The sequence below is a fragment of the Arachis ipaensis genome, chromosome B7, assembly GCF_059453495.1.
Source record: "Arachis ipaensis isolate K30076 ecotype BB chromosome B7, ASM5945349v1, whole genome shotgun sequence".
NCBI classification, from domain to species: Eukaryota; Viridiplantae; Streptophyta; class Magnoliopsida; order Fabales; family Fabaceae; genus Arachis; species Arachis ipaensis.
In genome coordinates, this window is record NC_142442.1 from 7,322,489 (window position 1) to 7,341,102 (window position 18,614).

The 18,614-nt window shown below is 33.2% G+C and overlaps 1 protein-coding gene and 1 non-coding gene across 2 annotated transcripts; one reads left to right on the plus strand and one right to left on the minus strand.

The window, feature by feature from the left end:
- The first annotated feature begins 1,950 nt into the window (after positions 1-1,950).
- LOC107608400 (uncharacterized) lies at positions 1,951-4,619 on the plus strand. Its single transcript, XM_021107192.2, has 8 exons — positions 1,951-2,072; positions 2,764-2,920; positions 3,244-3,267; positions 3,503-3,593; positions 3,694-3,919; positions 4,004-4,094; positions 4,179-4,214; positions 4,336-4,619. Exons 2-8 carry the CDS (start codon positions 2,796-2,798, stop codon positions 4,430-4,432), a joined length of 690 nt encoding a protein of 229 aa, XP_020962851.1. The 5' UTR covers positions 1,951-2,072; positions 2,764-2,795; the 3' UTR covers positions 4,433-4,619.
- Positions 4,620-17,909: 13,290 nt separating this feature from the next.
- Positions 17,910-18,017, minus strand: LOC148550256 (small nucleolar RNA R71). The gene has a single exon (XR_015893919.1). It is a non-coding gene; the product is annotated as a small nucleolar RNA R71 (small nucleolar RNA).
- Between the last annotated feature and the right edge of the window lie 597 nt (positions 18,018-18,614).

Consider the following 18,614-nt stretch of genomic DNA (forward strand, 5'->3'; position numbering starts at 1 on the left):
CATGGGGAATAACCCTTTCTTTATCTTAGTGAGGTTGAGATATGGCTCCAGAAAGTGGGTAGAGAGATTTTAGGGGCAGTTACTCATTTGAATGGGTGTTTATCTGCCAGCTAATCTTCGTCCCGACTTCTTTAGAGCAAGTCGAGGTAGGAACCGACTTCGTGGGGTGAAGGTCGGTATAGAGCGAGGCTTAATCCTTTGGATTGGGCCTTTCGTTTGTACCTGGGCCTTATCATTGGGCCAGGGTATGAACAATAACAAACCTGATGGATTTTTTATTTTAATAAATAAAATAAATGTAATATTTATCGAAATAAATATTTTTGCAAAAATTTACCGATTTAAATTTCCTTGTCATATCTCGTTTACAGTATAAATGAGATGATTTTTTAGGTATATGGCAAGTCAAATTGATACGTGTATATTTTGATATATGTATTTTTTTTAAAAAAATTGAAAATAATAAAAAATATTAATAATATCAATAATCTAAACTGTTGGCATGTAATTAGTACATAAAAAGTTGATAGAAGAGATTAAAATGGATATGTTTGATCAATTTTAGTCTATTTTAAATAATAGGGATTAACACGTTTATTTAGAAATCATTAAACTTCCCACTATTAATACGGTTACCCCTTTTCTAATTATCCACTTTTTAAAAATTTAAAATATAATTTTTTTGTGACTAAAATATAATTTAAATACACGTGATTTATTTGATAACTCGGTTCATGCATGTTACTGCTCTATATATAATATGAAATCTTTTTTACTTAAATTATATTTCAAATTTTTATGTACTACTCCCATGCAACAAATAAAATTTATATATACTCCCGTGTAAAAACAAAAAAAGTAAGTGAATATGAAAGAAAATAAATGTGCTGTGATAATAGGTAGTTACAAATATATTTTCAACACACTATTAATAATGGGCAATTACAAATATATTTTTATTTATACACTATTAATATATTTGTTTTTTCCATATTCACTTAGGGAGTATATATAAATTTTATTTGTTGGATGGAGTGCATAAAAATTTGGAATATAATTTTTTATGCCCCATCCTTTTCTAATAAAATAACAGATATTGTACCCATTTTTTATGAACAACTTTAATTATTAAATAGAATTTTTAAATTAATTATAAAATTATTTTACTTTTAAATTGTGGATGTTTTAAACTATGTTACAAAAGATTTGAATGATTTATTTTTAATGTACTGATAATATAAAAATAATTATACGGTTATTTAAAAATTAGAAGTAATAAGTAATTATTTAATGCTTAATATGATATTGGTTATAATTACGTGATAATTGAAACGGTTATCTCTCACACGTTATCTTCCATTATCCACGTGAGAGATAACCGTTTCAATTCTCCCCATATCGGTATATCCCATCAATCTCTCAACAGTTGCCAAACAATTATTTTTATTTTTCAAATTTAAATCAATCAAATTGAAAGAGATTGATGGGATAGTAGAGAGAAAATTGAAAATGTTATTTCTCACGTGATAGGAGAGATAACGTGAGAAATAACCGTTTCAATTATTCTCACGTAGTTGTCATAACGACCAATATTATTGCTTCTCATTAAATAATTTCTCTTTTTGAGTATTAATTGATTAAATATATCCATTTCAATCTCTTTTACCAATTTTTTATGTATTAATTGCATGCCAAAATTTTGACTTATTGATATTATTAATATTTTTTATTATTTTTAAAATTGAAAAAAAATACATGTATCTCATTTATACGGTAAAATTGACACGAAATCTGACAAGTCAAATTAACACGTGTGTAAACGAGATATGGCAAGAGAATTTAAATCGATAAATTCTCATAAAAATATTTATTTCGATAAATATTATATTTATTTTATTTATTAAAATAAAAAATCCCAAACCTGATGCGTTGCTTAATAAAAGAAGTTGGGTTTAGTAGCTCACACGTAAAACGTTCTAATCTCTGTCAACCTGATCTACCATTCATTCACATAAAACAAACCCTAAGTAGACGGTGTTTTTCTGCAGCACCGATTTCTGCAACCCTAACTGGTAATTGCTACTTTTATACCTAATTCGTTTTAAATTATTCATATTCAGGATTTGGATTATGGTTAATGTGCTGCTATTGGTGAGTTTTGGTTGTGAATCAAGATGAGTTCTTGAGGCGATCGCGGGAGAACATGGAATTTCCTATTTTATTGTTAGGATAACGAGGGTTACGTTTTAAGCTTTTTCTGGTTTTGATTTGCTAAGATTTTCGATGTGGTTTGTTGTGCTTTTCCTTGCTGTGTTTTGTGCTAGGGTTTTGAATAACAACGAAAAAATGAGCTAGTTGCTCTATTTAATTTTTTTGCAACAATTTTGAAAAATAATAATTACAAATCTTGTATTTAACTGAGTTTAGATTGAGAACTATGCTTGATTATTTAGGTTTACACTTTAATCTTTGAGTACCAATTATTATTATTGACGAGGTTATATATATATATTTTCAATTGAGATTTATTTTCTTTTTCAGATATTTCATTTCAGATTTAATTGAGGATATATAAGTGAACTCTGACAGCATTCTAGATTCTTCATCTAGGATATTAATTCCTCTTAAATGTTGGTTGTTTTAGTAAATTAATCTTGCAATGGAGCAAAATGAATGTTAATGTTTCTGATGCTAACCCCAATGATCAAACCAATTCACAAGGCTTGTTATATAGAAATGATCCATTCTGCTTATTGTTTGCAGAACCTGTAGTAGAAGTGAAATTGAAGAGCAGTATGAAAGAAGCAGCAGCAATACCATACAATTTAAGATGTCATGGTCGTGTAGTTGGCGACCGCTATTTGAGGCCTAGACAAGTCCAGGTTGATTATAGCTCCAAGAGACGTCGGTCCAGACGCAGGTTATGCTTGTTACTTTTTAGAGCTTCTTGCCTTCTCCTTTTACATACGGTTTGTTCAGCTAATAAGAATTCGCATCAAATTATCAATATATTGATTTCTTTTTTTTAATATTCCTTTCCTTGAAAATCAATTGTTGTTTGAAATCAAAGACAAAAGCCTTGTGATCCCTCTTCATCAGAATCTGATGAAGATGAAGAGCCCCCCTTACCTTCGCTTATAGTTTATGGCATTACATTATTAGATTATTATTATTATTGCTTAAATTTCCTTGTTCTTACAAATCAACTTCTATGTGACATCAAAGGACCCTTTTTTATTGAAGGCGAGGCACTGAAGCTGAAGAAGTGTGAGTGCTATTATGATTTGTAACCATATATCAATATAATAAACTCCGCCTATGTTACACTTGCGGTACATAGTCGGTACATAGCCGGTCCCAAGCCCGGATAAAGGAGGAGGGTTGTGTTAGGTCTTCGGCAACCAACATAAAAATATAGCCGAACCCCCATGACATATCAATATAATAATACCTCCTTTTGGTTTTTTTCCCCTTTCTTTTTTTTTTTTGGGCATTCTTCCAGATTTCTAAGGAAAATGAGATTTAAATTTATTGAGACTACGTTTCCTTATCCATTAGCTGCAATGAAACACTACAACCATGGGCTAAAAGAGGTAAATTAACTTCTTAGTCCTAGTCTATTGATTTCTTTTGATTATAGTACCTTTATTAAACAATAAAAAGAAAAATTCTTCCTTGTTATTTGTTTTTCAGGAAGAGCAATATGAGGTTACTGGTACTCGTGGAAAAGTGTGCCGTTATTTCAAAAAACTTGGCTATATACGCCTAATGCACTTTATAGCTGAGCCTAAATATACTAAAAACATGCCCAATGCATCAGAGGATACCGCTAAGCACTTTTATGCCAGAGTTCATCAAATGCCTAATCGTGAAACTCATGTGGATTACTGTAAAGTGCAAGAAAAACCCTCACCACGTGGTATCTTTACTAAAATTTTTCTTTCGTGCTTTCTATTTTTTGTGGCCCCACTTAATGATGCGGCTTGTTTGGAATGTGTTGTAGGTCCTTTTCTCCATGAAGTCGTTCCCTTGTGCTGTGAAACTTGTGGTCTTAAGGATCTGAAAGCCCTTGAGTCAAAATCATTGGAATTGAGGTTTATTCACTCTTTAGTGATAGTAATATATATTGAGTTGTTTATAAGAGTTTATATTGACTTGTTTTTATTTTGGAATTGAAGTGCTGAAGGTGAAGGAGGAAAGGAGGAGTATTGGAAGTAAGAGTCACTGTTTCTCTTTTTATAATATGTTTATCTTCTGCATATGGATTATGATTTTTAATTGAAAATTGTTTGGCTTACACGTTTGTTTTTATTTGTTTTTCTATGCTTTCTGCAGTGGTTATCACACCTCCACTCCTCCAAAACTTATTGTGGCACGCAGAAACCCAGAGTTCATAGCAAAACAAGCCGCCGGGAGAAAGAAAAAACGTTGAATGGATCTTAGAAGAATTGAACAACTAATATCCAGTCTGTACTCATGTATGACTGTTCCTTTGGCAAGATTTTCTTGTAAAGCAATGTTGTTTGCGGAGAATACTTTCTAACTTGACTACAGTAATATTAGCTAAGGTTTTCTGTACTACATTTGTGTGATTATGTCTATATTTCTACTAATTTCTACTAATTCTGGCGGAAAATTATGGGATGTGGTGTGCATTGATCATATTGGTATATATGGTGATTTGTCTAATTGTGGTTAGCTACAAAAGCATCTTGTTTTATATCACCTTTGGTGTATGCTACAGGGTGAACGGCTTGTTTAGAGGTTTAATAATCTATCTGGTTAAATCGGTTTAAATAACTAATAAAATTATTTAAATTCTATTTTAAATTTATGGGTATCCAAATTTTATTTTAAGAATTTGATTAATTTTAGATTGCTTGGTTGTGATGTGTTTAAATAGAATAAGAATCGAATATTTTCTTTTAATACTTGTAAGTTGAATATTTTTATATTCTTTAAAATATAAGAGAGATAATTAAGGGCAAAACACATAGTTAAACTAAATGGAGAGAAAAACTTCACAATTCTACTAAAAGTAAAAACGCAAAGTGAATCTCCCAAAAGCAGCATCAAAACGCAAAGTGAATCTCCATGTAATTTGAATTAACCCAATTCGAATTACACAAAGCAATTACGTGTTACGTGTGATTATAGTAATTCGAATAATGTTGATTTGAATTATGCATGCATGAGCTCCAATAGTAATTGGAAGCATATTAATTTGAATTACACACAAACAAGCACACTGTTTTTGCTACCCTTAGTTTGAACTAGTACACCATTTTTGCTATCCTTAGTAATTCGAAACAATATGATTCGAATTATCCCCGGTTTGGCTGCCCATAGTAATTTGAAATAACACTCAAATTTTAAATAAAATACTCTACATAGTCAATAATAATTTAGAAATAAAAAAAAGGGTAAAACACGTTAATAAGCCAAAGCCAAAACAAAATTTCATAAATCAACCAAATTGAAAATCAATACATGAATCAACCAGAAGTACATTTTCATGTAATTCGAATTAGGCTAATTCGAATTATACATTTAATGTAATTCGAATCACACTTATTCAAATTACACACACGAACACAAGCACTAATTCGAATCAGAGTGATTCGAACTACACACACAAACTCACATACTAGTTCAAATTGGACTGATTCGAACTAGTATCCGGTATATTAGCTCATAGTAATTTGAAGCATGCTGATTCGAATTATGGAATATTTACCAAAAATATTAGAAAAATATTAGTGAAATATTTTTCAAAAATATTAGAAAAAAACTATATAATATAAAAAAAATATACTACAAAAAATATAAAAAAAATTATAAATATTAGTTGAATGTGAATTCTATAGCATAAATCTAATCCATGCAATTATTTTAATACACCAACAATTATATCTATATGGAGTCAATGCTAAATCGAATTCAATTAGTTCGATAATACGAGTCTATGAAAAAAAATTGTATTTTATAAAGTTTAAAAATTTTTATTATGTAATAAGTTAGTAACGAGTACATTACAAATCTTTTATAGTACTTATCATAACAATGTTTAATTTAATAATTGTTATTAAAGTTTTAGTTGTACTCGTTACAAAATAAATAATCACAATAAACTAGTAAGAGAATATTCCAAATCTAACCCAATATACTTCATACCTCCACTACCTTTCCAACTAGGGATGTCAATGGGGCAGGGCGGGGGCAGGGGATGCCTCTCTACTCCCCATCCCCACCCTCAGATTTGCTCCCCATTCCCGCCCCCGTTCCCCGCCGTGGGGTAATATTGCTCCCCATCCCCATTCCCCACAGGGCCCCATTCCCCGCGGGGACCCCATTCCCCATCTACATAATAGTTCTAACTAATTATTAATTTTCATATGAATAGAGCTGCAAGTATCTATCTTACACAAAAACTACAAGATTTTATACAAAAAGTCTAAATGACACGATGGCGACTTCTTTCGAAATAACGCAATTGGGGGATGCAACAACGAGCCAAAGGACAAAGCAGTGGACGAGGTGGGAGACGCGGCAACAGAGAGGAGAATGAACACGACGGCAGAGTTACGAAAAGGAACGCCGCAAATAGAAATTACGACACGGTAAGGGTGATGGCACAGTGAGGTGTGACGATGCGGTGAGAAGGGTGACGAGGGGGTGGCTGCAGAGAGGTTGGATGGAGTATGGACAGCCTTAGGGATCTCTGAATTAAAGAAGGGTTATGCAAATAAAGATTAAGAGTTTTGGGTTTCTCTATATATGTGTGTGTGAGAAATGACTAAAAAACATATATGAGAAATAAACTATTAAGGATAATTCAACGAAATCATAAATTTCGGGGAATAGCGGAGATGGGGCGGGGATCCCGCTCGGGTCGGGTCCCCGCGCCTGCTTCGGGAGAATTTTGTCCCCCATCCCATCCCCACGGAAAAAATTCCCCACAATTGGATCCCCATTCGGGGCAGTCCCCGCAGGGATCCCTGCGTCTCGAAAAATTTTGTCATCCCTATTCCCAACAGAATATTCCAAGAGCTGAACTTTATGCAAGCACACACAAACACACACAATACAAACAAATAATGTACAAGTAAGACAAGTAAGACAATTAGCAAATAATTAGGAAATATTTACACTTAGGCATACCAAAGCAATTAAGCAAACCCAAACATATGTAAATTGATGCAAACCCTGAGACGATTTTTAATATGAAAACGTTAATGGAGCGCTGTTATAGACTGTCAGATGTCACGTTAAAATTTATAAAATGATGCAGTTTTAGTTTTGACATTTAAATAGCTCAAAAACGGCATCGTATCACTTATTTTGTTACGTAAAATTTTAATTAACACCATTTACGATGATGTTTTTGGGTTATTTGAGTGCGAAAAGTAAAATGACATTATTTTACAAAATTTAGTGTGACATCCAGCTGTTCATGACAGTATTCCGTTAACGTTTATATGTTGAAAATTGTTTCAAGGACTAATATAAATTATGTTCACAAAGTTTAGATATTAAATAAAAAAATTAAAATTTTAGGAACTAAATTAAAAATTGCATGTAACTTCAAGAATCCAATTAAGTATTATCTCAAAAAAATGAATAGGCAACTCAATCCAACTGTGGTTACCAAATTTTAATTCAATCCAAAAATTTTGGTATGTTGGATTGGGTCAAAAAAACCACAAATTCGTTGGTTAGCTCAAAACAATAGCAACTCCTAAATTTAAGTTGAAAAAAAGGTTGTGAAATAGCAAGGAATTATCCGAAAGAATGCAATGAACGAATTATTCTTTTTAGGTTTAATTACTCTGTTGGTCCTATAGTTTCACCAAATTTTTAATTAGGTCCCTATACTTTTTTTTCATTCAATTGGATCCTTACACTGCTTTTAATTTTGTAATTACGTCCTTTTCATGTTAAAAATGTTAAAATTAACATAATATTTTTACCAGAATGCATGCGGTCAAAGATTTAATTAAGTTTTTAATTATAAATACCTTCAATTTGCGAATAAATATTCAGTTAACTCTAATATTTTTTACACTAGGAAGGACTTAATTACAAAATTATAGTAGTGTAGGGATCCAATTGAAAGGAAAAAAAGTATAGGGACCTAATTAAAAATTTGGTGAAACTATAGGGACCAACAGAGTAATTAAACCTTCTTTTTATAGAGGTAAATCTTTATCTGCTAGACAAAAAAATAACAAGTTATAAATTCTGTCTTTTTTTGGTAGAGCATATATATATATATATATATATATATATATAAAAGCATAGTTTGAAATCACAAAAATTAAAAAATAAAAAATAGTGGATTTACACCAACCACGTGTTTGCCTTTATCCTGAAGTGAATGTGGAAATACCTTTCACACCTATCAAATTAAAATATTAGAATTTGATTTTTACATATAATAACAAAAAGAAATAGTTGTAAAAAGTTTAAAAGTTTTATTTCCTCATCTAATTAATATTTTTTTATCATTTCCATAAGTTAATAAAAGTGTAAAATATAATTATTTTTATTACTAGCTAGATGTACCAATATGTAATTAATTGTTTTTGTAAAGTACCATTGTACGAATAGTTTATAGAAATTAAATCCAAAACTATATATTCACCTATTAAACATGAATGAAACTAAGTAACGTTGATGATCTCAGGAGAAAAAGTTGTAAACATTCATGCACCAGATCGAATTTAACTTTTTTTTTGTTCTTGTTTTCTTTAATTTGTGGCTCTCCATTCTTCTGGACCAAAAGAAAAGCCACATCTTCAGCATTTTCCTTTTAATTAATGCGTTTCAAAAGGCAATGAAATAATATAATTGATGGAGAAATAAGAACCTTTAGAATTTATAGCAATTAATAAAACGTGACAGGCAAAAGAATGATGACATTAATTAAGTATGCTTTATTTCTCGTTTGTTGAATGGAGCCAAAACTTGGTCTGGTGACCTTTTAGCTCCTTGTTATTAAGAGTATCTCCAAATACTTGATTTTAGATTAAGTTTATTTTCGTTTCACAAAATATCACACAAATATTTTTAAAATTATATATTATAAAAAGTAACTTAAAATTTAATGTAAGATTTGTCAATTTAATATTTAGGTTCAATTTAATTTAAATTTTATATTAGTTAAAATTATTTTATTTCATGAATTATACAAGTAATAATATATAATTGATAATTTTTTAAAAAATGCGGTCTCTTTTTATTAATATCAATCTTATTTCAAATATTGTATTTAATATAAATTTTAAATAAATTCAATTACTATAAATATAAAAAATAATATCCAAAAAATATCCTATTAAAATTGCTCTAATTATTATAAGTCAAGAAGTAAATTAGATAAACTACTAGATAAGTAACTAACAAAAAATTAACCAACATCAATCAATAATCTAAAAAAAATCAATACTCAATTCATTTTTTTTAAATTATTCTTTTATACTTTTTTTTCTTTTTTCTTCCTCTCAACACCACAATTTCATCTACCATCAAAAGTTATCCATCTCCACCAAGTTACTGTACTTTTATCGGCCACTTACCACCCATCACCCTAAATTCTAAATTTCAAATCTTAAATTCTAAATTCTAAATTCTAAATTTTAAATCTTAAATATCAAACCCTAAATAATAAATCTTAAATCGTAAATAATAAATTCTAATTTTTAAATCCTAAACTCTAAATTCTAAATAACGTTTGAGTTTTAGATATTTTTATTATTTCTAATTTTAAATATTTGTTTTTATTGTGAATTATTAATTATTTTATTGGCTAAAAATTATTGGTTACGAAAACTTTTTCTTAAACCATGAATTGAAATTTTTTAATTTTACTTTTGTTTAGACAACAAATTGAACACAAGAACTAAAAAAATACTATTATATAACTACTTCTCAACAAAGAATGTACACTAACGAGAGGATTGTTTCCCTATTATATAAAATTGTGTTCGAATTTATTGATCGAAAATTGATTTTCGATATGAAAGGAATTGAATCGAAAGATATTGAATATAGGCTTTCGAGAAAATGTGTTTAGGAGGCTAAGTTTGAGAGTTGCTGGCACAGAAGTTGTTTTCGAGTTACTTTGTCGAAATCGAAGAAGTTAAATCGAGGAGGAGATTTGATTTGAAGGAAGACTTTCGAAGATTTAGTCGAGTGGTTAAAGAAGTGAGAATGTTAGTGGATAATTAATCACACGGGAGTAGATAATTAATCACATGGGGAATATCTATAATCATGTAGCGGGAACAGTTACCAAAGGCGGTTGTGTTTTAAAATTGTAATTTATTTTAATTTTAATTAATTGTAATTAATGTAATTTTAATTGACCGTTATGTAAGGGCAGCTTATAAATACTAGGAATTTTCAGTGAAAAGGGGTTGGAACTTTTACTCAGAAAAACACTCTAAACACTCTTACATCCCAGCGTATTCCTGAATTTGCGATCGAGTTTCCTTTTTCTGTAGGGTTCCTTTCACCTTCTTTTATTCTTTTTAATTTCATCCTGTTTGTATTTTTTCATATTTTATTTAATCATATTCATTAAGTGTTATTCATATTTCTTTATTTTTTCTGTTGAATTTAGTTTTCAGTATTTTATCATTACCATTTTACATGAAGAAATCCTTTATTTTAAAAGAAAGTAACTTATTGTTTTCTTTTAATTTCTTTAAATTGTTTACAAAATGTTAATTTCTGAATTTTATTTACTAATTTATGAATTCACTGTATTTTAATCCTTCAAATTTAGTCTAATCGAAGACACTTTGATGCACTTATAAAAAACTGGTACTCGCATAGAGGAGTTGGTTTCGCTCCCAAACCATTAGAATCGAACCATCATCGATTTGCTAAAAATCGACAAAATAAATTGGCACACCCGGTGGGACAGTTTTAAATCAAAGTGTGTCAAAAGTTACTACTTTCTAGTGTATGCGATTATGAAGTAAGAAGATCATTGACATAGCTGATGAATTGTCAAATGTGAATGGTGGTTCCTCCACCAATGATAGTATACCAGTATCCGTACAACAGGCCGACGTGTCTTCACGTTCGGAAGGTGCAATCAGAACTGAAAGTATAGTCATCACGACTATTGAAAATGTTTGACGTAATATTCGTCCACGTGGCCCTGCGCCACCGTTTCAACCTCCATTAACTGCTGGTTGGCCCCCTTATGGCTTGCCTGTTGGTTATACCCCACCGGTGGGTGGGTTTGTTCCACCTATTCAATTTGGAAATATAAGTGGAGTAAATATTATGCAAAACCTACAACAACACTCTGAGTATTCTCGTGAGTATCACGTGGCTCCACTTCGAATGCTGCGAGTTCAATGGCAGCATATCGACAACAAGTGGAGGAAAGTCACCATGACTTGGTTAATTTATTGACTCAGCAAATGACTACAATTCTGAATCCTATGATGGCCGATCATGAATCGAGATTCGAGCGTCTTGCTAGACAAGTCGAGAGGATTGCTTGAATCGTCGATTATGATGACGGTGAAAGGCATAATGCTCGAGGAACTAATGAGGGGATGGAAAATATTTTTCAAAATGAAAATCATATTCTAAATCGAGAAAACCCTCGCATAGTTCATCGACATGAGAATGATGATGATGTTTTACATGGTTTGCGTGGTGATCGTTATCAGGTCACCCGAATTGTAGAAGAAGTGTTAAATCGGGTTGGATTGAATGTTGGTTTTATGAATCAGCCACATTTTGTTTAGGCTTTTCCCCAAGTAATCGAAATGACTGAAGTGCCAAGAGGGGTAAAAAATCCGAAAATAACTTTAAAATTTGCTAGAGAAGTTGGAGAATCAACAACTGAACATGTTGCTCGATATCTGATCGAGATTGAAAATTTAGCAAATGATAAAAATTTAAAAATAAAATTTTTTCCGTCATCATTGACGAAGAATGCATTTACATGGTTTTCGAATCTTATACCAAATTCGATTAAAACATGGAATCAGTTGGAAACTGCTTTTCACGCTCAATTTTATCGAGGGAAAATGAATGTAGCAGTTACTGATTTAGTAGCTTTGAAACGTGAAGATGGTAAAACCATTGATGATTATTTAATACGTTTCAAAAATGCTAGAAGTAGGTGCTATGTCACATTGCCTGAGAATGAGATAGTGAAAATAGCAACTATGGGGTTAGGATTCTATATGCACAGAAAGTTGCTTAATGTGCATATTCCTGATTTGGCTCATTTGGCCGAAAAGGTTCGGCAAACTAAGTTAATAAAAAAGGAAAAAGAAAAACATAGAACCGAACAGAGGTCAAAAAGTAAACCATTTATTCGAAAGGAGAAAGTTGCTTATGTAACTATGGAGTCCTCAGAGGAGAAAATCGATTTTGAAACAGAAATCGATTTGGCCGAACTTAAGAAAGGCCCTCCATATGTTTGTTCTTTGTTGAAAAAACTCCCTGGTAGTGAAAAGTCGAATGATTAAAAATTTAAAAGTGGAAAGAAATATAGTTTTGATATCTCGAAATCTGATCAAATTTTTGATGTGTTGCTTAAAGATAGACAATTGGTTTTGCCTGAGGGTAGAACTTTACTTTCCTTGAAGGATTTGAAAGGAAAGCCTTATTGTAAATTCCATCAAGCAACAAGTCATTCAACTAACATTTGTGTTTGTTTCAGGGATTTGATTCAGGAGGCAATAATGGAAGGACGTTTGAAATTTGATGATGGCAAAAAGGAAATAAAGGTCGATGTAGATCCTTTCGAAACTGATGCCAGTTATGTGGAACCCTGCTTTGAAGTGAATATGGTGGGATGTCTTATGATTTTGATGTGGCTCTTGATGATTTCGAGTCACAAGTAAGAGCTGTGTACCCCAGAACGGGGGATGGTTTGTTGGACTTCTTGGTTTAGCAAAAAATCAAAGACCGGGACGTATCGTTGTGTCCACGGTGTAACGCTGTTTTTGATGCTGAAGCAGCGGCAATCTTTGAAAAGCAAAGAATGAAAAAAAAAATTACCACACAGGGAGGAACAAGCACGTCAGAGACAACCAATTCGACGTGTAGAAGGTTCTGGTTCGAAAATTCCTCTACATGATGTGAATACATATTTGAGCCGATCTCAGGCTATTGGTGTTCAGTGAATCAGTAACTGTCAAGAATTTCAAAGGCGTGATCCCTTATATCAACGTAATCCTCAATGGGGACACAGAGCGCCGTCTCGAAATCAATATGCAGCTTTTCGAGGGCGAGCCAGAGGATACCCAAGAGGAAGAGGAGGAAGGAGAAGTTTCAATCAAAATAAAAAAACTTCAGATTGATACGGAAAAGGAAGCAAGCAAGGGGGAAACTCCTTCAGTGCATTCCCGAATTGTCTTTCCTTCTGATAGAGAGACTTATCCTAAGGAGATTCCATCGCCAGCTAAGATGGACAAAGGAAAGGCAATTGCTCAGTCTTCTGGGGTAGATAAACATAAAGATGTTGATATCGATGAAGAATACTTCGATGAAGGAGATGATGACATGGTGGGGATGATTTCGATAATCCCTACCGAGTACCTTGGGAAGTGTGAAGGTAATTGATGAGGGGATAATTTATACGTTTTTTGGCATTATTTTTAGTATGTTTTAAGTATATTTTAGTTAGTTTTTATTATGTTTTTATTAGTTTTTAAATAAAAATCACTCTTCCGGACTTTACTATGAGTTTGTGTGTTTTTCTATGATTTTAGGTATTTTCTGGCTGAAATTGAGGGACCTGAGCAAAAATCTTATTTAGAGGCTGAAAAAGGACTGCAGATGCTATTGGATTCTGACCTCCCTGCACTCAAAATGGATTTTCTGGATCTACAGAAGCCTAATTGGTGCGTTCTCAATTGCGTTGGAAAGTAGACATCCTGGGCTTTCCAGAAATATATAATAGTCCATACTTTGCCCAAGATTTGATGGCCCAAACACGCGTTCCAAGTCAGCTCAATAATTCTAGCGTTTAACACCGGAACTGGCACAAAAGCTGGCGTTTAACTCCAAGAAAAGTCTCTACACATGGAAGCTTTAATGTTCAGTCCAAGCACATACCAAGTGGGCCCGGAAGAAGATTTTTGCATTCATTACCTATTTCTGTAACCCTAGGCTACTAGTTTTCTATAAATAGGACCTTTTGCTATTGTATTATCATCTTGGTTCTTCAGGTTCCCTCTCTGGGGCCGAAGCCAATGACCACCATTATCACTTTTGTATTCTCAACGGTGGAGTTTCTACACACCATAGATTAAGGTGTGGAGCTCTGATGTTCTTCATGAATTAATACAAGTACTATTGTTTTTCTATTCAACTCAAGTCTATTTCTTCTCCAAGATATTCATTCACACCCAAGAACATGATGAATGTGATGATTATGTGACACTCATCACCATTCTCACCTATGAACGCGTGACTGACAACCACTTCCGTTCTACATGCAAACAAGCTTGAATGTGTATCTCTTGGGTTTCTAATCTAAGATTGGAACCTTCGTGGTATAGGCTAGAATTATTGGCGGCCATTCTTGAGATCCGGAACGTCTAAACCTTGTCTGTGGTATTCTGAGTAGGATCTGGGAAGGGATGACTGTGACGAGTTTCAAACTCGCGAGTGTTGGGCGTGTGACAGACGCAAAAGGATCAACGGATCCTATTCCAACATGATCGAGAACCGACAGATGATTAGCCGTGCGGTGACAGCGCATTTGGAACATTTTCACTGAGAGGACGGGAAGTAGCCATTGACAACGGTGATGTCCAACATAAAGCTTGCCATGGAAAGGAGTATGAATGATTGGAAGAAGGCAATAGGAAAGCAGAGGTTCAGAAGGAACAAAGCATCTTCATACTAGGGGTGGCAATATGTACCCTACCCGCGGGTATCCAACCCGACCCCATCCGGTCGGGTAGGGTTGCCAACCCGATCCGCAGCGGGTAGGGTAGGGTGCGGGTAGAGTTTTCGTGCGGGTTGAGCCTCAACCCTACCCGACCAACCCGCACCCTATATATGTATATGTTATATACTTGTATAAAAAATATTTTAAGTAGATGTTGAACTAAAGACTTCTCACTAAATACAAAAGATCCTTAGTCATTAAAAGAAGATCATTAATTGATAATTTAATAAACTTTTTTTTACATAAAATTCAGTTTTATTTTAAATTATTATCAAGTTATATAATAACGTTGCATTTTTTTGTAACCCGCGGGTAGGGTCGGGTACCCGCGGGTTAAGAGCGGGTAGGGTTAGGGTTGAGATATTCTCAACTCGCGGGTAGGGTAGGGTTGAGTTTATATAAAAATCTCAACCCGCGGGTAGGGTTAGGGTTGACTCCAAACCCTACCCTACCCTACCTATTGCCACCCTTACTTCATACGCTTATCTGAAATTCCTACCAATGAATTACATAAGTATCTCTATCTTTACTTTATGTTTTATTTATATTTTAATTATCAATCCTCCATAACCATTTGAATCCGTCTGACTGAGATTTACAAGATGACCATAGCTTGCTTCAAGCCGACAGTCTCCGTGGGATCGACCCTTACTCACGTAAGGTATTACTTGGACGACCCAGTACACTTGCTGGTTAGTTGTGCGGAATTGTGACAAAGTGTGATTCACGTTTGAGAGCTCCAAGTCTTTGGCGCCATTGTTGATGATCACAATTTCGTGCACCAAGTTTTTGGCGCCGTTGTCGGGGATTGTTCGAGTTTGGACAACTGACGGTTCATCTTGTTGCTTAGATTAGGTAATTTTACTTTTTATTTTCGAAAAAAAAAATTTTATTCTGTTCTTCAGAGTTTTTAAGGATGAATTCTAGAGTTTCATGATGATTTGTTGAAGTCTGGCTGGCTGTGAAACCATGTTTAATCTTTTGGACCGAGGTTTCAACTTATCATCACAAGAGCTTGATGATTTCTATCAATCTTGCTGTTGAAAGTAATGATCTGCTAAAGCTTGGCTGGCCATTGGCCATGTCTAGTGTTTTAGACCGGAGCTTCCACTGAAAGCTTGGATGGCTAGTATGCTATGTCTAATTCCTGGACCGGAGTCTTAGACTAACATTGCAATGATTCCTGGAATTCTTATTAAAAATTTTGAATCCCTTTATTTTCTTTTCCACTCAATTTTCGAAAAACCACAAAAAAATTTATAAAATTTTAAAAATAAAAAATATTTTATATTTCTTGTTTGAGTATAGTATTAATTTTTAAGTTTGGTGTCAATTGCATGACTTTCTTCTTCTTACATTTTTCGAATATACACATATTGTTCTTCATTGATCTTCAAGTTGTTCTTGATGATTTCATTGCTCTGATCTTTAAATTCTCTTGTTTTGTGTGTTTTGTTGTTTCTCATATGCATTCTCAATTTGTTAGTGTCTCTTATATGAAAATTTTTAAGTTTGGTGTCCTGCATGCATTGTTTGTTTGATTTGAGTTTCCTAAGATTAGTTGTATTTCGATTGTTTCTCATCATTGAAAAATTCAAAAAAAAAATTTCAAAATTATGTCTTGTCAAGTCAATAATACAGAGAATTGAAGATTCAGAACATTCAGCAGAGGAATCAAACAGAAAAAGCTGGGCGTTCAAAACGCCCAGTGAAGAAGGAAAACTGGCATTTAAACGCCAGAATGAATACCATTCTGGGCATTTAACGCCAGAAGGATACTAGAGGGAAGATTTTGTTTTTAATTCAAATCTTTTTCAAATCATATCTTTTCAATCATATCTCTTCAAAATCAATTTCTTTCCATTTTTTTATTATTTTCGAAAATCCTTGCTACTATTAATGATTTACTTCAAAATTTTCAAGTTGTTACTTGCCTATTAAGAAAAGATCAAATTTTAAATTTTAAGAATCATATCTTTTAATTTCTTATTAGTCAAGTAATCAACTTTATTTTTAAAACTTTCTTTTTTTATTTGATTTTTAATCATATCTTCTCAATCACATCTTTTCAATCACATCTTTTTCAAAATTAACTCTCAATCATATCTTTTTGATTTCTAATTTCAAAATCTTTTTAAAAAATCACTTAATTTCTTTCCCAATCTTAATTTTCTAAAATCTCAATCAAAATTTCAAATTTCTTTCAAAATCTTTTTAATTTATTTTCGAAAATTCTTCCCCTCTTTTCACATTCTTCTATTTAAGGGACTAACACTCCTCTTCAAGGTGCAATTCGAACTCTATTCCTCTTGATAAGTTCGAATTCTCTTCTATCTACCTCCTCCTTCTATTCTTCTTTTCCTCTGACACCTCAAGGAATCTCTATATTGTGACATAGAGGATTCCCTACTTTCTTGTTCTCTTCTCTTTCATATGAGCAGGAGCAAAGATAAAGGCATACTTGTTCAAGCTGATCCTGAACCTGAAAGGACCTTGAAGAGAAAGCTAAGAGAAGCCAAAGCACAATTCTCTCTAGAGGGCCTAATAGAGCTTTTCAAAGAAGAAGAAATAATGGCAGCTGAAAACAACAATGCCAACAATGCAAGGAAGGTGCTTGGTGACTTTACTGCACCTACTCCCGACTTCTATGGGAGAAGCATCTCAATCCCTGCCATTGGAGCAAACAACTTTGAGCTTAAGCCTCAATTAGTTTCTAATGCAACAGAATTGCAAGTTTTATGGACTTCCATCGGAAGATCCTCATCAGTTCTTAGCTGAATTCTTGCAAATCTATGACACTGTCAAGACCAATGGGGTTGATCCTGAGGTCTACAGACTTATGCTCTTCCCTTTTGCTGTAAGAGACAGAGCTAGGACATGGTTAGACTCACAACCTAAAGAAAGCCTGAACTCTTGGGAAAAGCTAGTCAATGCCTTCTTGGCAAAGTTCTTTCCACCTCAAAAATTGAGTAAGCTTAGAGTGGAAGTCCAAACCTTCAGACAGAAAGAAGGTGAATCCCTCTATGAAGCTTGGGAAAAATACAAGCAATTGATCAGAAGGTGCCCTTCTGACATGCTTTCAGAATGGAGTATCATAGGTATATTCTATGATGGTTTGTCTGAACTATCCAAGATGTCATTGGATAGCTCTGCTGGAGGATCTTTTCATCTGAAGAAGACGCCTGCAGAAGCTCAAGAACTCATTGAAATAGTTGCAAATAACCAATTCATGTACACTTCTGAAAGGAATCCTGTGAATAATGGGAAAAATAAGAAGAAAGGGGTTCTTGAGATTGATACTCTGAATGCCATACTGGCTCAGAACAAAATATTGACTCAACAAGTCAATATGATTTCTCAGAGTCTGTCTGGAATGCAAGCATCGGCAGTCAGTACCAAAGAAGCTTCATCTGAGGAAGAAGCTTATGATCCTGAGAACCCAGCAATGGAAGAGGTGAATTACATGGGAGATTCCTATGGAAACACCTATAATCCTTCATGGAAAAATCATCCAAATCTCTCATGGAAGGACCAACAGAGGCCTCAACAAGGCTTCAATAACAATAATGGTGGAAGAAATAGGTTTAGCAATGGCAAACCTTTTCCATCATCTTTTCAGCAACAAACAGAGAATTCTAAGCAGAACCACTCTGACTTAGAAACCATAGTCTCTGAT

Excerpts from the sequence above, each read along its gene's own strand:
- LOC107608400 (XM_021107192.2), top strand. The coding sequence starts at position 2,796 with ATGAAAGAAGCAGCAGCAATACCATACAATTTAAGATGTCATGGTCGT. Across the intron at positions 2,921-3,243 it reads AGACGTCGGTCCAGACGCAG|GCGAGGCACTGAAGCTGAAG; the intron begins GTTATGCTTGTT and ends TTTTTATTGAAG. Across the intron at positions 4,215-4,335 it reads GGAAAGGAGGAGTATTGGAA|TGGTTATCACACCTCCACTC; the intron begins GTAAGAGTCACT and ends TGCTTTCTGCAG.